The following is a 14425-nucleotide window of genomic DNA, read 5'->3' on the forward strand; positions in this document are numbered from 1 at the left end:
CTGATAAGACAGAAGTGATCTTCACTGAATATATTTTTTCAAGTTTGTATTTGTTGTGTTATTAATGTGTAGTTTTTTGTTTACTGTCGATTAGCTGTACTGGGCTGACGTTTGCTAACGTTACTTCAGGACTTTTCGTCCCAATGATCAGGAGGATCTCCAATATTTGTGTCAAAGTACAGTTACTGATCAGCGTGTCAGGTGTAAAACTGTCACACACACCGCGCAGACGGCCACTTTCAACCACCTGCCCCCCATTCTAATTAAAAAAGAAGGACCTTGATAGTTGAGCACACAAAAGATAGCAAGCCAGCTGGCTTATTCTTTCCAAAGCCGCCATGTTGAAAATTTCCCTTTAAACCCATTAAGACATGATCCAAATTCTCAAACAGTGGTTGCCGATGAAATTCAGTTTGCAGCATCTTGAAACACTCTATCCCCTAACGCCGCACTCACCGGAGGCGGTCGGACCTTGCAGATGCCAGTTTTCTCGGCTATGGGTCGAATCTTATTGATAAATGCAAAGGGATCCGCAAATTCCTCCCAGCTTGGTTCGAAGACTGGGCACTCCGGTGGCGGCTTGAACTCGTCCGGCCGAGGCTGGGTCATTGTCGTGGTCCGGTTCCAGGCCAAAGTAGACACCGGTCGCTTTATCCTGACAGACTGAAATGTTGTTAGGATCAACAAGACGATCAATCCCTTGGTTACTCCAGCATCAGATTCTCTTTGAGTCAAACAATCAGCATCAACATTCACTAGCACTCACACACACATACACACACCGTGAGATGATTGTTCTAAGGCAGTGACTACGTCCGCCCAAAAAAATAGAGACCAATTTAGTCTACTAAATATTGTAATTCTTCGAAAATCTTAGAGACAATATTTATTTGACCTGTGTGAAGTATAGTACCTTTTCATTACTGGTTAAGTATATTGTTGTTAAATTTCACAATATTTGTCGGTGGAATGTAAAGGGACGATTAGAGATAGCCTTAGATAAATGCATGAGTTACATGGCCTAAAACACGTTGCCTGCGTGTAAAAAACTCTTACTTTTATCTCTAAGGATAAAAGATACGCACGCATCGTAGTCTAGTGAAGCTCTGAAAAGCATGCTGTAAGACAGCGAATAGGGAGCTCTTGTTAGAGGTCCCATAGGCCTATCGAGTTTATTTATTATTTATTTGTTTGCCAAATGCAGCCTGCTGTAGGCTAATACCGAATTAATCAAATGACGCTGTGTTAGGCCAGCAAAATATGTGGGGACATCGAGTATAGGCTGCAAATAACCGTCTCATCGACAACTTCAAAACATTTTCAAGGAGGTTAAGGCAAATTGAACGTGACACAACTTATTTTAGTACACGCTACATGTGTTAACTAATATGCGTTCACTTCATATGAAGTGATTACATAATGTTTATTGCAACTACCACCGAGACGGCGTCCTTCCATATATGTAGGCTATATGTAGGCTGGCTACCCATCCAGTACTGTTTACTTCCGCGGAGGAATATCTCCAGGTGACAGCTCACGGTGACCGGGACTTGTTCTTTAAATAGACTCTATGGAGTTGCTGATTGGATGCTGTCCCTACGAGTTTGGGGAAGGAGGGGTCTGTTGTAATTAATCTTATTAGGCTGGAGTTAGGGAAATGAGTCTACACCAAAATAATGAAACAAGATCGAAATACGTTGAAGGATTTGGCCCTGCACTCCAAAACACCACCGTGTGTTGCTCTCATATCCAACAGTAAGAGTGAAGTAGGTCACTCAGTCAGCACTCCAATGTGCCTATAACTCCTATTAGGCTAAAGGAGATAGAACGAGATTTTACATTAGACTGACTGGCCTATCTTGAAATGCTTGGCGCTCCTTGCAGTCGGTAGTTTCTGCCTCAGAGCTGTTCGTATTCAGTAGAAGCGGAACTAGCATTTGCATTTATTTTGAACCCTGGATTGAGTTATAAACTTATCTTAAGTTTAACACTGTGCGAATGTCTAGTATACGGGTCCTTCAACAGCAGATCGACTCATTCAAAGCATCAGACAACAATGTCAAGGTCAGCCGGAACGACGCCACCATAGACTCCCCACAGGCCGTTTTGTGTGACATGTCCATCACAGGAGATTGGAGGGGGAGGTTTTTCCACCCACGTTTCACGCATTGAACCGATAGTTTTTACGGAACGTTCCTGGTTACCACGTGAGAAAATGACCTTACAAAACAGTTTACTCTGGTTCATACAAGGCTATACCAGAGGCCTACAGGCGAAGTAAACCGTCCACTGACACCACAGGAAAGTTGTTGTTTCTTGGCATAGGCCTACTATAATTTGGACATATGCAAATCATTCATTTACATGAGCACCATGCCAAACCAGATCTAGTCCTTCCTATACCCCCCCTATTTGGAGATGAATCAAGACAAACTAGTCGAACCTGCTGTTGGGGCTAGTCAACCAAGGAAGTGAAGCCCTATATTGGTTAACAACACCACCATTCTTTTACACAATAATCAGAATCACCATATAATCCCAGCATTTTAAAAGAATAGTCTACATATATTTCGAATGTATATGTACACTGACGTTTCATTGACACTGGAAAACATGTTTTTATGCTGCAGAGTATGAAGGGACATAATGTTGAGGCAGTCCCCAAAGCAAGTCTGAATGTGCATTTACCATCTTCTGTGTAGCTATTCACCGTATGGCATTGTACATCATCCACCTATATAATCCTCAGGGTACAGTATGTAGCAGGAGTCTAGCGTTATAAGCAAAAACTGGACAAGCCAGTACAAGGAGTTCAACACACACACCAGGAAGTGACATCTTACCGTGCATCCCATGGGGAGTCACACACACACACATTAAGTCCTCCGAAGCAGCAGATGTAAACACAAGATCTTTATTCAGGGGAATAAAAAACACTGAAACAGTGGGCAGCAGCACAGTCTGTTTTTAGAAACACAACGGTCACGAAGAACTGAGACCAGTCACTTATCAGACAACACCACAAGTACAAACAGAGTTCACAAACAAAAGAAATCAGACAGCAGGACAGATGAAACACACACACACACAGACAGACACACACACAGAGAAACAGACAGACGAAAGAGAATGTTGATCCCTTTTGCGGGGTGGCAGTGGGCGGCAGGCTCAGAAGATGCAGTAGGCTCCGCTCAGTACTCCTCGCCCTCCTCCTCGTCCTCCACGGAATCCGCTCCCACCTCCTCGTAGTCCTTCTCCAGCGCCGCCAGATCCTCGCGGGCCTCGGAGAACTCGCCCTCCTCCATGCCCTCGCCCACGTACCAGTGCACGAAGGCACGCTTGGCGTACATCAGGTCGAACTTGTGGTCCAGGCGGGCCCAGGCCTCTGCGATGGCGGTGGTGTTGCTCAGCATGCACACGGCCCTCTGCACCTTGGCCAGGTCTCCACCGGGCACCACCGTGGGCGGCTGGTAGTTGATGCCAACCTGAATGGGAATAGAGAAAGTGAGATCAGTAGTTTAGAGCAAAGCATCATGGCATGGCACGTGGGAACAACCAATCACATGCATTCTCTTCTCTGGGATCAACCAATCCCAAGCACAGCACACTCTTCCAGACTCACCTTGAAGCCAGTGGGGCACCAGTCCACGAACTGGATGGAACGTTTGGTCTTGATGTTGGCGATGGCCACGTTGACGTCCTTCGGCACCACATCTCCCCGGTACAGCATGCAGCAGGCCATGTACTTGCCGTGACGAGGGTCGCACTTCACCATCTGATTGGACGGCTCGAAGCAAGCAGTTGTGATCTCGGCGACAGACAGCTGCTCGTGGTAGGCCTTCTCAGCGGAGATGATGGGAGAGTACGTCACCAAGGGGAAGTGGATACGAGGGTAGGGCACCAAGTTGGTCTGGAACTCAGTCAGGTCCACGTTCAGGGCTCCGTCAAATCGGAGGGAGGCGGTGATTGAGGACACGATCTGGCCAATCAGCCTGTTGAGGTTGGTGTAGCTGGGCCGCTCAATGTCCAGGTTGCGCCTGCAGATGTCATAGATAGCCTCGTTGTCCACCATGAAAGCACAGTCGGAGTGCTCCAGGGTGGTGTGGGTGGTCAGGATGGAGTTGTAGGGCTCCACCACTGCCGTGGACACCTGGGGCGCGGGGTAGATGGCGAACTCCAGCTTGGACTTCTTTCCGTAGTCGACAGACAGGCGCTCCATCAGCAGGGAGGTGAAGCCGGAGCCAGTGCCGCCTCCGAAGCTGTGGAAGATGAGGAAGCCCTGAAGACCTGTGCACTGGTCAGTCTACGAGATAGGGAGAAACAAAGAAAGCAAAAGTTATTTCACCATGTGAGGCTTTTGCACTGGCGCAGAGGAAAGAGAAAGAGTGTGAGTGTCTACTGTAAATGAGAGCCCTACAGGCCCGTACTGTACATTCAGCAGGAGACACACTTGGCAATTGTCAGTATCATTAGTCAAGTTCCACACAGAAATAATGTTTTACCACCAAGAACCAGGAGATATGACTGGGATTCTTCCACACACAAGAAATGCAAGAGGATTGACAATAGTAAACTCCTTGTGCTTGTCTCGTCCCAGCAGGCAGAACCTGATTTGCAACAAAGAGTGTCGGCACAGAGTGACGAGGACGACACTCACCAGCTTGCGAACACGCTCCAGGACTATGTCGATGATCTCCTTGCCGACAGTGTAGTGTCCGCGGGCGTAGTTATTGGCTGCATCCTCCTTCCCGTTGATGAGCTGTTCAGGGTGGAACAGGCTGCGATAGGCTCCCGATCGGACCTCATCTACGCCACGGACAAAAAAAACAAACAATGACGGATGGGACACACAAGGAGCTGTGGCCTGCACTTGTGTGTATATATATATATATATATATATATATTATTATGTTTATTATATTATATTATAATTGCTAAACGATTCAGACCATGGAGTGTATTACTGTACATAGATCTGGAAAGAGTGAGGGAGCAGAGCCCCCATTCATTTCAATGGTCCATGCTAGGTAGCTAGGCCAGCTATCAAAGTTTGAAATTCACAGCAACCATTTTTTTCAAAATGGAGTTTCACAGGGCTCATTTCCAGCACCATCTAGAGCATACATGGGCAACATACGGCCCGCGGGCCACATCCGGCCCGTAGGCTTTCCCTGACCGGCCCGCGTAAGGTCTGTGAAAGAACAATAGTCAAGAGCCTAGCATAGAGATAATGCACGCAAATCAATATTGTTGCTTTTATTTTGAAAGCGACTGCTATTTGTACGCCCATACATTTGTGCGTGGATGCATACGATGTAAACACCCTCATCTGGTGAATAGAATTTATGCTTCTGCGTCGACACAATGCAGTTGCCTTTAAGTCGGCGTAAACCTTTCAAAGTTTTGTGTCTCTTATGTCTGCGTCGCTCACCACCGCAAAGGTTGTCAGAACGAACTCCTGCTGTTTGTTGGAGATACGAAGTGTTAATTTCAAAACGTTACTGGCAGATAGACAGTTTACATTCGAATAACCCCGTCACTGTAACCAAAATATGTCTGAGTTTATTTGCAAAGCTTATGTTAGCGAACTAGTATGATGCTACAGGTTGCTTGAAGCAGCCGGCTCAACACACAGGGCGAGTTGACCAATCACAGTTTTGTGCATAAAGTTAAAGCAAAAACATAGCCTACATTTTTAAAATAGTTTTCTTTGTGCATGTTGATTAACTAATGACAGCCTACTATTGTCTGCTTCACATTTTCATAGTCTAATTCTGCATAGAGTTAATTTAATGATGGTAATGATTTAATGATGAAATATTGCTGAGTGTTGATGAAATGGTGACACAGGCCTATGGTTGTACTGACTCCTTCACATTTTCATGGCCTAGCCTAATTATATAGATATTGTAGATATTGTTCAGCCTTTGAAAACTGAAAAAAAAATGTCAATGTCAAAAAATAATTTTCGAGAATGAGGATTAAATACTGGACATAGATTAAATAGCCTATTGCTGTTTTTCCTTGGTCTCCCTCACATTTTCATCTGTTCTTTCAAGTAGTAAACAAAACCATATGATTTACTTAATGTTATACAAGAACAGAATAGAATTGGACAGAATTGAGTTCAGACTTGAGTTTGGTATTTTGGGTCCGGCCCTCCTCAACAGTCCCAGTTTGTCATGTGGCCCCTTGGGGAAATTAGTTGCCCACCCCTGATCTAGAGTTAACCAATTAGATGCTACGTTACAGATGGAGACAAGATAGTACAACAGTATGTCGTCGATGCAGATTGGTGGTTGAGGTGATTTTGTGCTGGCAGGATCAGACAATCCACACGGATGACATCATCAGTGGCCATCAGAAATGTGGCACTTAAAGCAACACCAAAGTACTTTTCCTGTCGCACGCACGCTATTTGTTTATCCAGCACCGGCTTTGCAAATAACGATGTCCACAGACAAGGTAGAGTATGTTGCATGATTTTATGAAAGTATGATGTATTGCAACATCATGCAAGTTAAATCTGTAGTTTCTAATGTCTCATTCCATGGAACTACAGATCCGCTACCCGATCTGGCAAACTTACATAGTGCAGTTATAGCCGATAGAGGGCCCGCAAAGCGAATGCAGAAGTACCATTCACCCTGTTACGAGTTGATGAACCACAAACAATTTTGGAAACATTATTTTAAGGTACAAAAAAATCTTTGGTGTTGCTTTAATTGGTTTGATTGTGAAAATGGGGCCAGAAGTGAGCACATATTGGACGCCATTTCAAAGATGGTGGAGGCCAGCTGGGATGCTAACTCGCTAAAGCTAACCCTCTTCCTCACGCCCTGGTTTAGACAGCACAGACAAAGGTTTCCATGAGTGTTTCACTGGGGGCAGTTGCGGTCTGTGGCCACTAGAGGGCACAGTTGGCCAGCGATCTGACTGAAGGTCTAGAGAGGTTTTCAGATGGACCCATATTCCCTATGAGGGCTGTCCCTGTGTTCTCACCAATCACAGATGGTTCCAGGTCCACAAACACAGCCCGCGGAACGTGCTTCCCAGCACCGGTCTCGCTGAAGAACGTGTTGAAGGAGTCGTCGCCGCCACCTCTGGGCTTGTCGGCTGGCATGTTGCCATCAGGCTGAATGCCATGTTCCAGGCAGTACAGCTCCCAGCATGCATTGCCAATCTGAACTCCAGCTTGACCCACGTGTATGGAGATGCACTCACGCTGGATGACCAGAGAGAGAGAGACAGAGAGGAGAGAGAAGCACAAGAGTTAAAAAAAAATGCAGACCTCCATCAGTGACCATATCGCTGGGCATATGGCACCCAGGCATACTGACAGTGACTGACACACACACCAAAATTCAGAATTGAACTGAGAATAACTCCTAAATTCCAATTCTTGAATTTGATTTGAGGTCAAAAACAGGATCTATAATAAAACTCAAATTTGAATTAAAGGAAGTACAATTGAAATTCAAAGAAATTCATATACATAATTTAAGTCTAGTGAATATTGCTTTTAAAAAGTAATCTGAATAAAGTTATCCAAACCACATTTATAATGGGCAACTTAAATCAGTAACCAATTACATTTCCAAATGAACCTTCCCAACACTGAATGTATGGGAGATTCAACACATTCTGTTGTGTGACTGGAATTTCTTTGAATTGCCATGAATTTAATTCCACTTCCTGTCATTACAATTCAAATTCAGCTTCCTGTGGGGCGGAGCCAATTCAATTCAAATTTCAATTCATTAACTGAATGGAGGCCAATTCTAACATTCTCAATTTTGCACAAGCCTGAAGCAAGTTTTATGTTCGTCTCATTGACGCACAGTCACCATTGTGGGGAGGCACACAACACCCCCGCATGCCGCATTGATGACGCAATAGTCATCACTCGCCGCGTGCGCGGACGCAGGACTATACCAGGCCTAACACACACACACACTGGGCTTTGTGTGACCTTTAACAACTGCGTGACGGGACACCCTTACGACCTGATACACTCAGAGCCAAGCAGCCGCCTGCGCGGGACCCAGGATGGAGCAGCATCTGTCTGAGCAATGTGACCAGGCCCCTTCCCATAGTCAGAGTTCAGTCATAAAACCAGGAGGATAGACACACACCTGGCTCAGGCACAAAACAAATGGCCGACCAGGAATCCACCTAGACTCAAACACAGGAGTCTGTAATTACTGCACACACACTCCTCATTTACACACTAGCGAGTCTAAGCCGAGAGTGGGCGTGGTCAGAAGGGCATGACTACTGCCCTAGGACACTTCCACTCTCCCTCTGTGTTTAAATGAGTCTGGTCCGCTTTAAAGCATAGCTCAGATTAATGTGGCCAGGCTTCCTTTAAAATCTGGGCAGGAGGCCAAAAAATTCCCTACACTTTCCTTAAAAGCCAGTTGTGGGGGGGGGGGGGGGGGGCGCACTATCAGAACTGGACTGGACTGGATTCAGCATGGATGTGGGTTACTGTAAGGAGGGGCCTCTTGTGAATCTGGAGAGTGTACAGAAACATAAGGTGGCTCAGGTTTCTCTCCTAAAACAATCACTCCTCTCCTCTCCTCATAGGAGCACACACACCAGATCAATCTGAGACCACTTAGCTTACGACTGGGCTCTGACAAATAATCTTCACTTCACATTCAAATAATGCAGAAAGGGAGAGGCCAAGTTCAAACGATTTCTCACCGTGTCAGCAGAGGGAGAGAGAACTACCGCTACATGAGGGCCTATACTGTCTCTGTAAAAAGAACCAGAACTACAGCCCACTACGGGCAACATCGTGGGAAAAGTAACATGTAACCATTAAGCAGGTTTTGACATGCTGCACACAATCACCATTTCAATGAAACCAACTCAACCTCTCTCTGCAAGAGGCCTAATGATGTGTCGTCTTCTTTTTGAACACCAACGGCCGACACACATGGAAAACACGAACAGGCTACAGAGAAGCGACTTCATGGTGCTACCGAAAGCGATCCTGAATGAGTCAATGGATAAAAATGTCAAGGCGAAAAAAAGAAGGAAAAAAACGAGGAAAAAAATATTTAAAAAGAAACCGACAGACTAGGCCGCCAACCACTGTACAGGTCGGACTTATATGTCTGTTCTTGTCGTCAGACAGACCCTACCTTTAACCAGGTGTACAAGGTTCTTCCCAATCTAAGTATGTCAAGGAGTGCGGGAGCTGACGCATGTGACTTTATGGCAGAAGAGTTCCCCGCTACTCGAGATCCCTTCCCCCCATCCCGGCTACGATGCATGAAAAAATCCCACCTACCCGTTTCCCAACCCAGGGCCAACATGGGCCTCTTCGACAGATTCCGCGGATTCCTCCAAAAGCACACCGCACACATGTCGCATTGAACCGCTTTGTTCCTCTACTAGTACACCACGGGCAAGCTCAGAACATTCGCTTTTGTCCCACGAACAAGACTTAGTAGAAAATGGCAGGAAATCACAAAAACAGGAAGGTGCGCACAGAAAAAAGTTATTGTCGTGTGCAGTTTTAAAATGAAATGGGCACATGTCGAATGACCTTTCAGTCAGACTGAAAGTCGTCACGAAGTTAAAAACTCTTTTACGACTCCGTCATGTACAGTAATAACTTAGACTTTCTTGTCCAGATACTGTTGGCGCACTGGGGATGTGGCGCATCTGGTCCAAAATTAGATCGCACCACGAGGACAATGAAAAGCGAAAAGAGACAAAACTCACCATTTTAGCGATGGACTTTGAAAGTCTGATAAAAAAAATGTAGAGAAAAACTGTGCGTTGACTCCGTTGACTTTAGACGCGTTACGTGTCTCCGCCAACACAGCAATGTCATTCGAAGAAATGCACTGACAAGTTTTTATACGGGCCGCAGGAGAGACCGCCTTCACCCGAGCACTATTGGTGCACGGAAGGGAGATGGCTCTCTACGGACAGTTATTGGTGGACATATCTTTATAATATTACGCCTTAATTAAGACTTACGCTTTACACAATTGAAATGAATACAATGTAAATGTCAGGTTTGAGACATTCAGTACAGCAGGCGTCAAATACATAGTCCTGTAGTTTTCCTGAAAAGTTTTAGGATACGTTTATTGGAAAGGGGAGGGACGCTACAATTTTAAAATTCGCTTTGAAGTTGTGTACTGCGTTGCTCTGCAGAGCAGCTTCGCATAGTGCTGAAAAAAGATTCCTCCCCTTTCAGACATACGAGGGGCGCATGTCTGGCATCTTTCAAAATTCAAAATACCAGTGCAGTTGCGGTTACCCGTCAAAAGATCCACCCCTACACATAGTGAAGTTTAAAGCCATACCTACACCAGTGGGTGTAAGTGGCTGTGTGAAATAGGACATCATAAGTAATAAAACAAATGAAACATTTCTCAATGTAGCTCAGCATCACCCTTAGTGGTGTATGCAGAAGACAACCTATCATAATAATGTCCAACACTCATCATGGTCATGTCGGAGTGGAGAGATGGGAACTTTACCCTGACCAAACCCAGACATTCTAAAGGTCAAAAGGTCCTTTAGTTCAGGGATACACACACAGTACATACGAATACTTGAGTGTGCAGCTCATGGGAGCGTGTTCCATGGGGAGGCAGAAGTGTAAAACTGCCCTAAATTGCACAGACAGGGTGTCACCTGAGAGATTCTCACAATTGCAGTCACCATAGCAGTCTATAGAGTCCCACTACACCAGTGCCTAAGTACGTCACGGAGTAACCAAATAGACATCTTCAGACATAGCATGGTGCTTCGGCACGTAGACATCCAACCCCTGGACCAGGGGGGTATTCCAAGTACGTGGTTTAGTGATAAACCTGGGTAACTTAACTCAGAGTAAGTGGTAAACCTCCTACAACAAGAGCCCTATGGTGTTGTTTTGTTAGGAGAATGAAGCCATACAGCTCTTCTATTAGGTGGTTTACCACTTACTCCGTGTTAACTAACCCAGGTTTGTCACTAAACCTCGTACTTGGAATACCCCCCAGGTCTCCAAGCAAGTTATGGTGGTGCAGGCACGAATGCACCACAATCTGCAAAATCTACCTCTGTAAAATATCAGCAACACAGTCCACGGACACCTGCGTTTGGTCAACACAGTCCACAGACACCTGCGTTTGGTCAACACATTCCACGGACACCTGCGTTTGGTCATTGCTACTTGACATCAGAGATGAAAAGTAACAAAGTCCAAATTCTTAAGTACTGTAATTAAGTAGCATTTTTAGGTATCTGGACTTTACTGGAATATTTGTTTAACAACCTTTCACTTTACTCCCCTACATTTTCACAGAAATATCTGTACTGCCTACTCCTTAAATTTTCAAAACTCTCTTCAAAAGTCTTGTTACTTTTGTGTTAATGCATTTGAGGAGAACTATCAAATTTGTTTTTAATTTGAGGTAATTTTGTGCTTTCCCAACATCAAGGCTGATTTATACGTAAATCGATGGGACAGTAGTGATCCAAAAAGAGGGTTGACTTTGCAACTGTAGGGGTGCCGTCTAAGTGGCGACGGCAAGACAATGGTTACATGATAATGGAAAACTTATCTATCGAATTCAGTGCTTCATCAGGATGTGTACAGACGTCAAAACATCATATTCTTTGTCTGCTTTTCCATCTTAAAAAATTGACATTTCCCGACTAGGCCCTATTCTGCCAGTGAGCTTACCTCAAACAGAGGTTGTTTTTCTGCCAAGTTCATCCCATGGCTTTGTAGTAGGCAACAAGCTTGCTTGATTTTTTTTTTGTCATGACATGTCATAGGGACAATGAAATAGTTGTAAAGGAGTACAGTTGTTAATTTGGAATAATTGTAGGCTCCAGTCCACTTCTTTAATAGTAACAACTGGTAAACTAGTCCTTCAAAATGGCCAGGATACTTTGTACTTTTATACTTTAAGTACATTGTAAGTCTGTACTTTGTTATTTTTACTTGAGTAAAGTTGAACCACTACTTATACTTTTACTAGAGTATTTTTTTTACAGATTTTTACAGTATCTGTACTTCCACTTGAGTATGGAAAGTGTGTACTACCATCTCTGCTGTCAGGTTCTACACACAGTTGCGTGCGTTGCAGTGCTGGAGACGCATCCCATTCACTTTACATGTGCTTACGTCATCCGTTGCTGAATTGAATTGTGGGTCCGTTGCGTCAGGTGAGCAGCACTGAGGAAACGCATACACACCTGCCTCAGGTGAGCAGCACTGAGGGCGGTTGGACCATAGACACTTGATCAGGTGTACAGTGCTAAGGACAGCGGGACCAGACACCTGCAGAGTCCAGAACTGCTCATTCCCGCTTCATCATCTTCCCCAGGTCAGGTCAGATCCTGAGATCACGTGAGGTCGCCCACGGGTGTGGGAGCAGTGTGGATTGATTTCTGCTGGGTGAGAGTGACGCATCAGTAAGTTATATTGTAGAGACCTGATCAGACATTCTAGAGCTCCTTTTCAAGCACAGGCAAAACCAGAAAGACTTCTTTCAAACTTACTGCACCAGAAGATTCTGAAACACCTGAAATGTCAATAAGTAATGACTCACACACAGAGACAGAAAGACACAGACACCCACACACACAGGTAGACAGAAAAGACAACTACACGCACACACTCACACACAGACAGACACACATACTGTCACACATGAAGACAGACAGACAAAAACACACATGCAGACAGACACACACACACACACACACACACACACACACACACACACACACCCTGTGAGGAGACACAGCAGTAAAGGGACATGACCAAAGAGAAGACTGAATACAATCTTTATTAACAATAAGATTTAGTGTCTAAATGCACTTAAAATCATTATAATAATAGTTTTACAAACACACAAACATAAACACACACACACTCGCACGCACAGTCTCTCTCTCACACACACAAACACACACTCCTAATGATCAAAGAGAAGTCTGATGCAAGATGAATGCACATAATGGCATGATGGAGAAAATATACTAGAGTCCCAAGCCTTAACTACAGCAAAGGCAATGAGTTACATGAGTATGTGTGTGTGTATGTGTGTATGTATGAACAAAAGTCCCATGACCAGGTGCAAAATTGATCAATACAGGGCGGTAAGGCATACAGCAGCGGCTGAAGTGATAGTGTGTGTGTGTGTGTGTGTGTGTGTGTGTGTGTGTGAATGTGTGCGCGTATGTGTGTGTGTATATTCTCATATCCATTGCAGCGGTGGCAGAGAACATATATTGCACATTTCCTTGATCTGTTGAGCACATGTGGACACGCATCTTGCCGGTCACCATGGTAACCAGTGCCACCAACACACGGAGGTGATGTCACTGGCCACACCCACTTCCAGTCGTTTAGTGTTCCAACCAAATCAGAGTGAAGGGGCGTGTACATTCATTATGGGTACTTACTGTAGACTCAGACTGCAGTGACCAATCACAACGTCCGCTGGATAGAGAGAGAGGGAGAGACAGGTGCTCTTCCCTTGCTGTCTCTCGCCCTCTCGTCTAAAACCAGGGGAACGTGGCACATAATGGACCCGGATGGGAGCTGCCGATTCCTCTCCAACCTCCCCCCCCCCCCCCTTTCCCCAACCCCAACCCCAACCCAACCCCCCCCCCGCCCCCCGGCCGTCCCCTCCTCTAGGAGTGGTCTTCAACGAGGGGTCAAGGGTCATTTCTCTCGGAGAACACACACTCCTGCATCACATCGCTGCGTGGCCATGGAAGTCACCACCTCCCAGCTGTCAATCACCGGGTCGTAGCATTCGATGCTGCTCAGGAGCGAGTTTCCGTCATAGCTGAGACACACACACACACAGTGTATATTAGTCATTCAGATAAGGGGTATAAAGAAAGCTCAGTGACCATAATACATTTGCTCCTGCAGCTACCCACGGGACACATAACTGAGCATGTCTTTGTGAGTGTGTGTGTGTGTGTGAGAGAGAGAGAGAAACAGAGAGCACATGAACGATGGCGTGCATGATTTGATTTGTGTTTTTGAGACGTACTGAGCACATATTATGTGTGTGTGAGAAAGAGGAGCAGAGTGCATCTATGAAAGTGTGTGTGTGTGTGTGTGTGTGTATAATATATATATATATATATATATATATATATATATATATATATCTGAGTGTATCTGTGTGTGTGCGTGTGTGCGTTAGAGATGCGCGGATGGGCTATTATTTCAACCGTAACTGCATAGCAAAACGTATCATCCATCCGCACCAACATTTTTGGACCAACTTTCAAACCCGCACCCGCCCGCCATCCGCTGGTTGTTTTAATGTATATGGGTGATGCAGCGCTGCTGACGTGAGGCTAGAAAGCTCTTGCCTGTTCTACAAAGACTGATCCAATGCAGCAAATATATTAAAAGGCTAAAGTCCTACATTGG

General features: G+C 45.2%; 3 protein-coding genes across 4 annotated transcripts in view; all 3 read right to left on the reverse strand.

Moving 5' to 3' along the window:
- The window catches only part of kdm5bb (lysine demethylase 5Bb), a 34757-nt gene extending 33981 nt beyond the window's left edge, over positions 1–776 (reverse strand). Inside the window, exon 1 of the mRNA XM_076275725.1 lies at positions 457–776. Coding sequence (XP_076131840.1) covers positions 457–609 — 153 coding nt within the window. The 5' untranslated portion in view covers positions 610–776. The remainder of the gene's footprint in view (positions 1–456) is intronic.
- Positions 777–2898: 2122 nt separating this feature from the next.
- Positions 2899–9891, reverse strand: tuba5 (tubulin alpha 5). The gene is made up of 5 exons (XM_076275732.1): positions 9739–9891; positions 7003–7225; positions 4658–4806; positions 3623–4303; positions 2899–3485 (listed from the first exon to the last, which is right to left on the reverse strand). Exons 1-5 carry the CDS (start codon positions 9739–9741, stop codon positions 3192–3194), a joined length of 1350 nt encoding a protein of 449 aa, XP_076131847.1. The 5' UTR covers positions 9742–9891; the 3' UTR covers positions 2899–3191.
- Positions 9892–13658: 3767 nt separating this feature from the next.
- klhl12 (kelch-like family member 12) overlaps positions 13659–14425 on the reverse strand; it is a 25821-nt gene continuing 25054 nt past the window's right edge. For both annotated transcript variants that reach the window (XM_076275731.1, XM_076275730.1), the window contains exon 12: positions 13659–13823. In XM_076275731.1, the coding sequence (XP_076131846.1) occupies positions 13697–13823 (127 nt within the window). In that variant the 3' untranslated portion in view covers positions 13659–13696. The remainder of the gene's footprint in view (positions 13824–14425) is intronic.

Source organism: Alosa pseudoharengus, unplaced genomic scaffold (assembly GCF_046254945.1).
Source record: "Alosa pseudoharengus isolate Yale_2024_CS ecotype anadromous, Long Island Sound unplaced genomic scaffold, YU_APseudo_1.1 YU_APseudo_1.1_scf_9, whole genome shotgun sequence".
Classification (NCBI taxonomy): Eukaryota; Metazoa; Chordata; class Actinopteri; order Clupeiformes; family Clupeidae; genus Alosa; species Alosa pseudoharengus.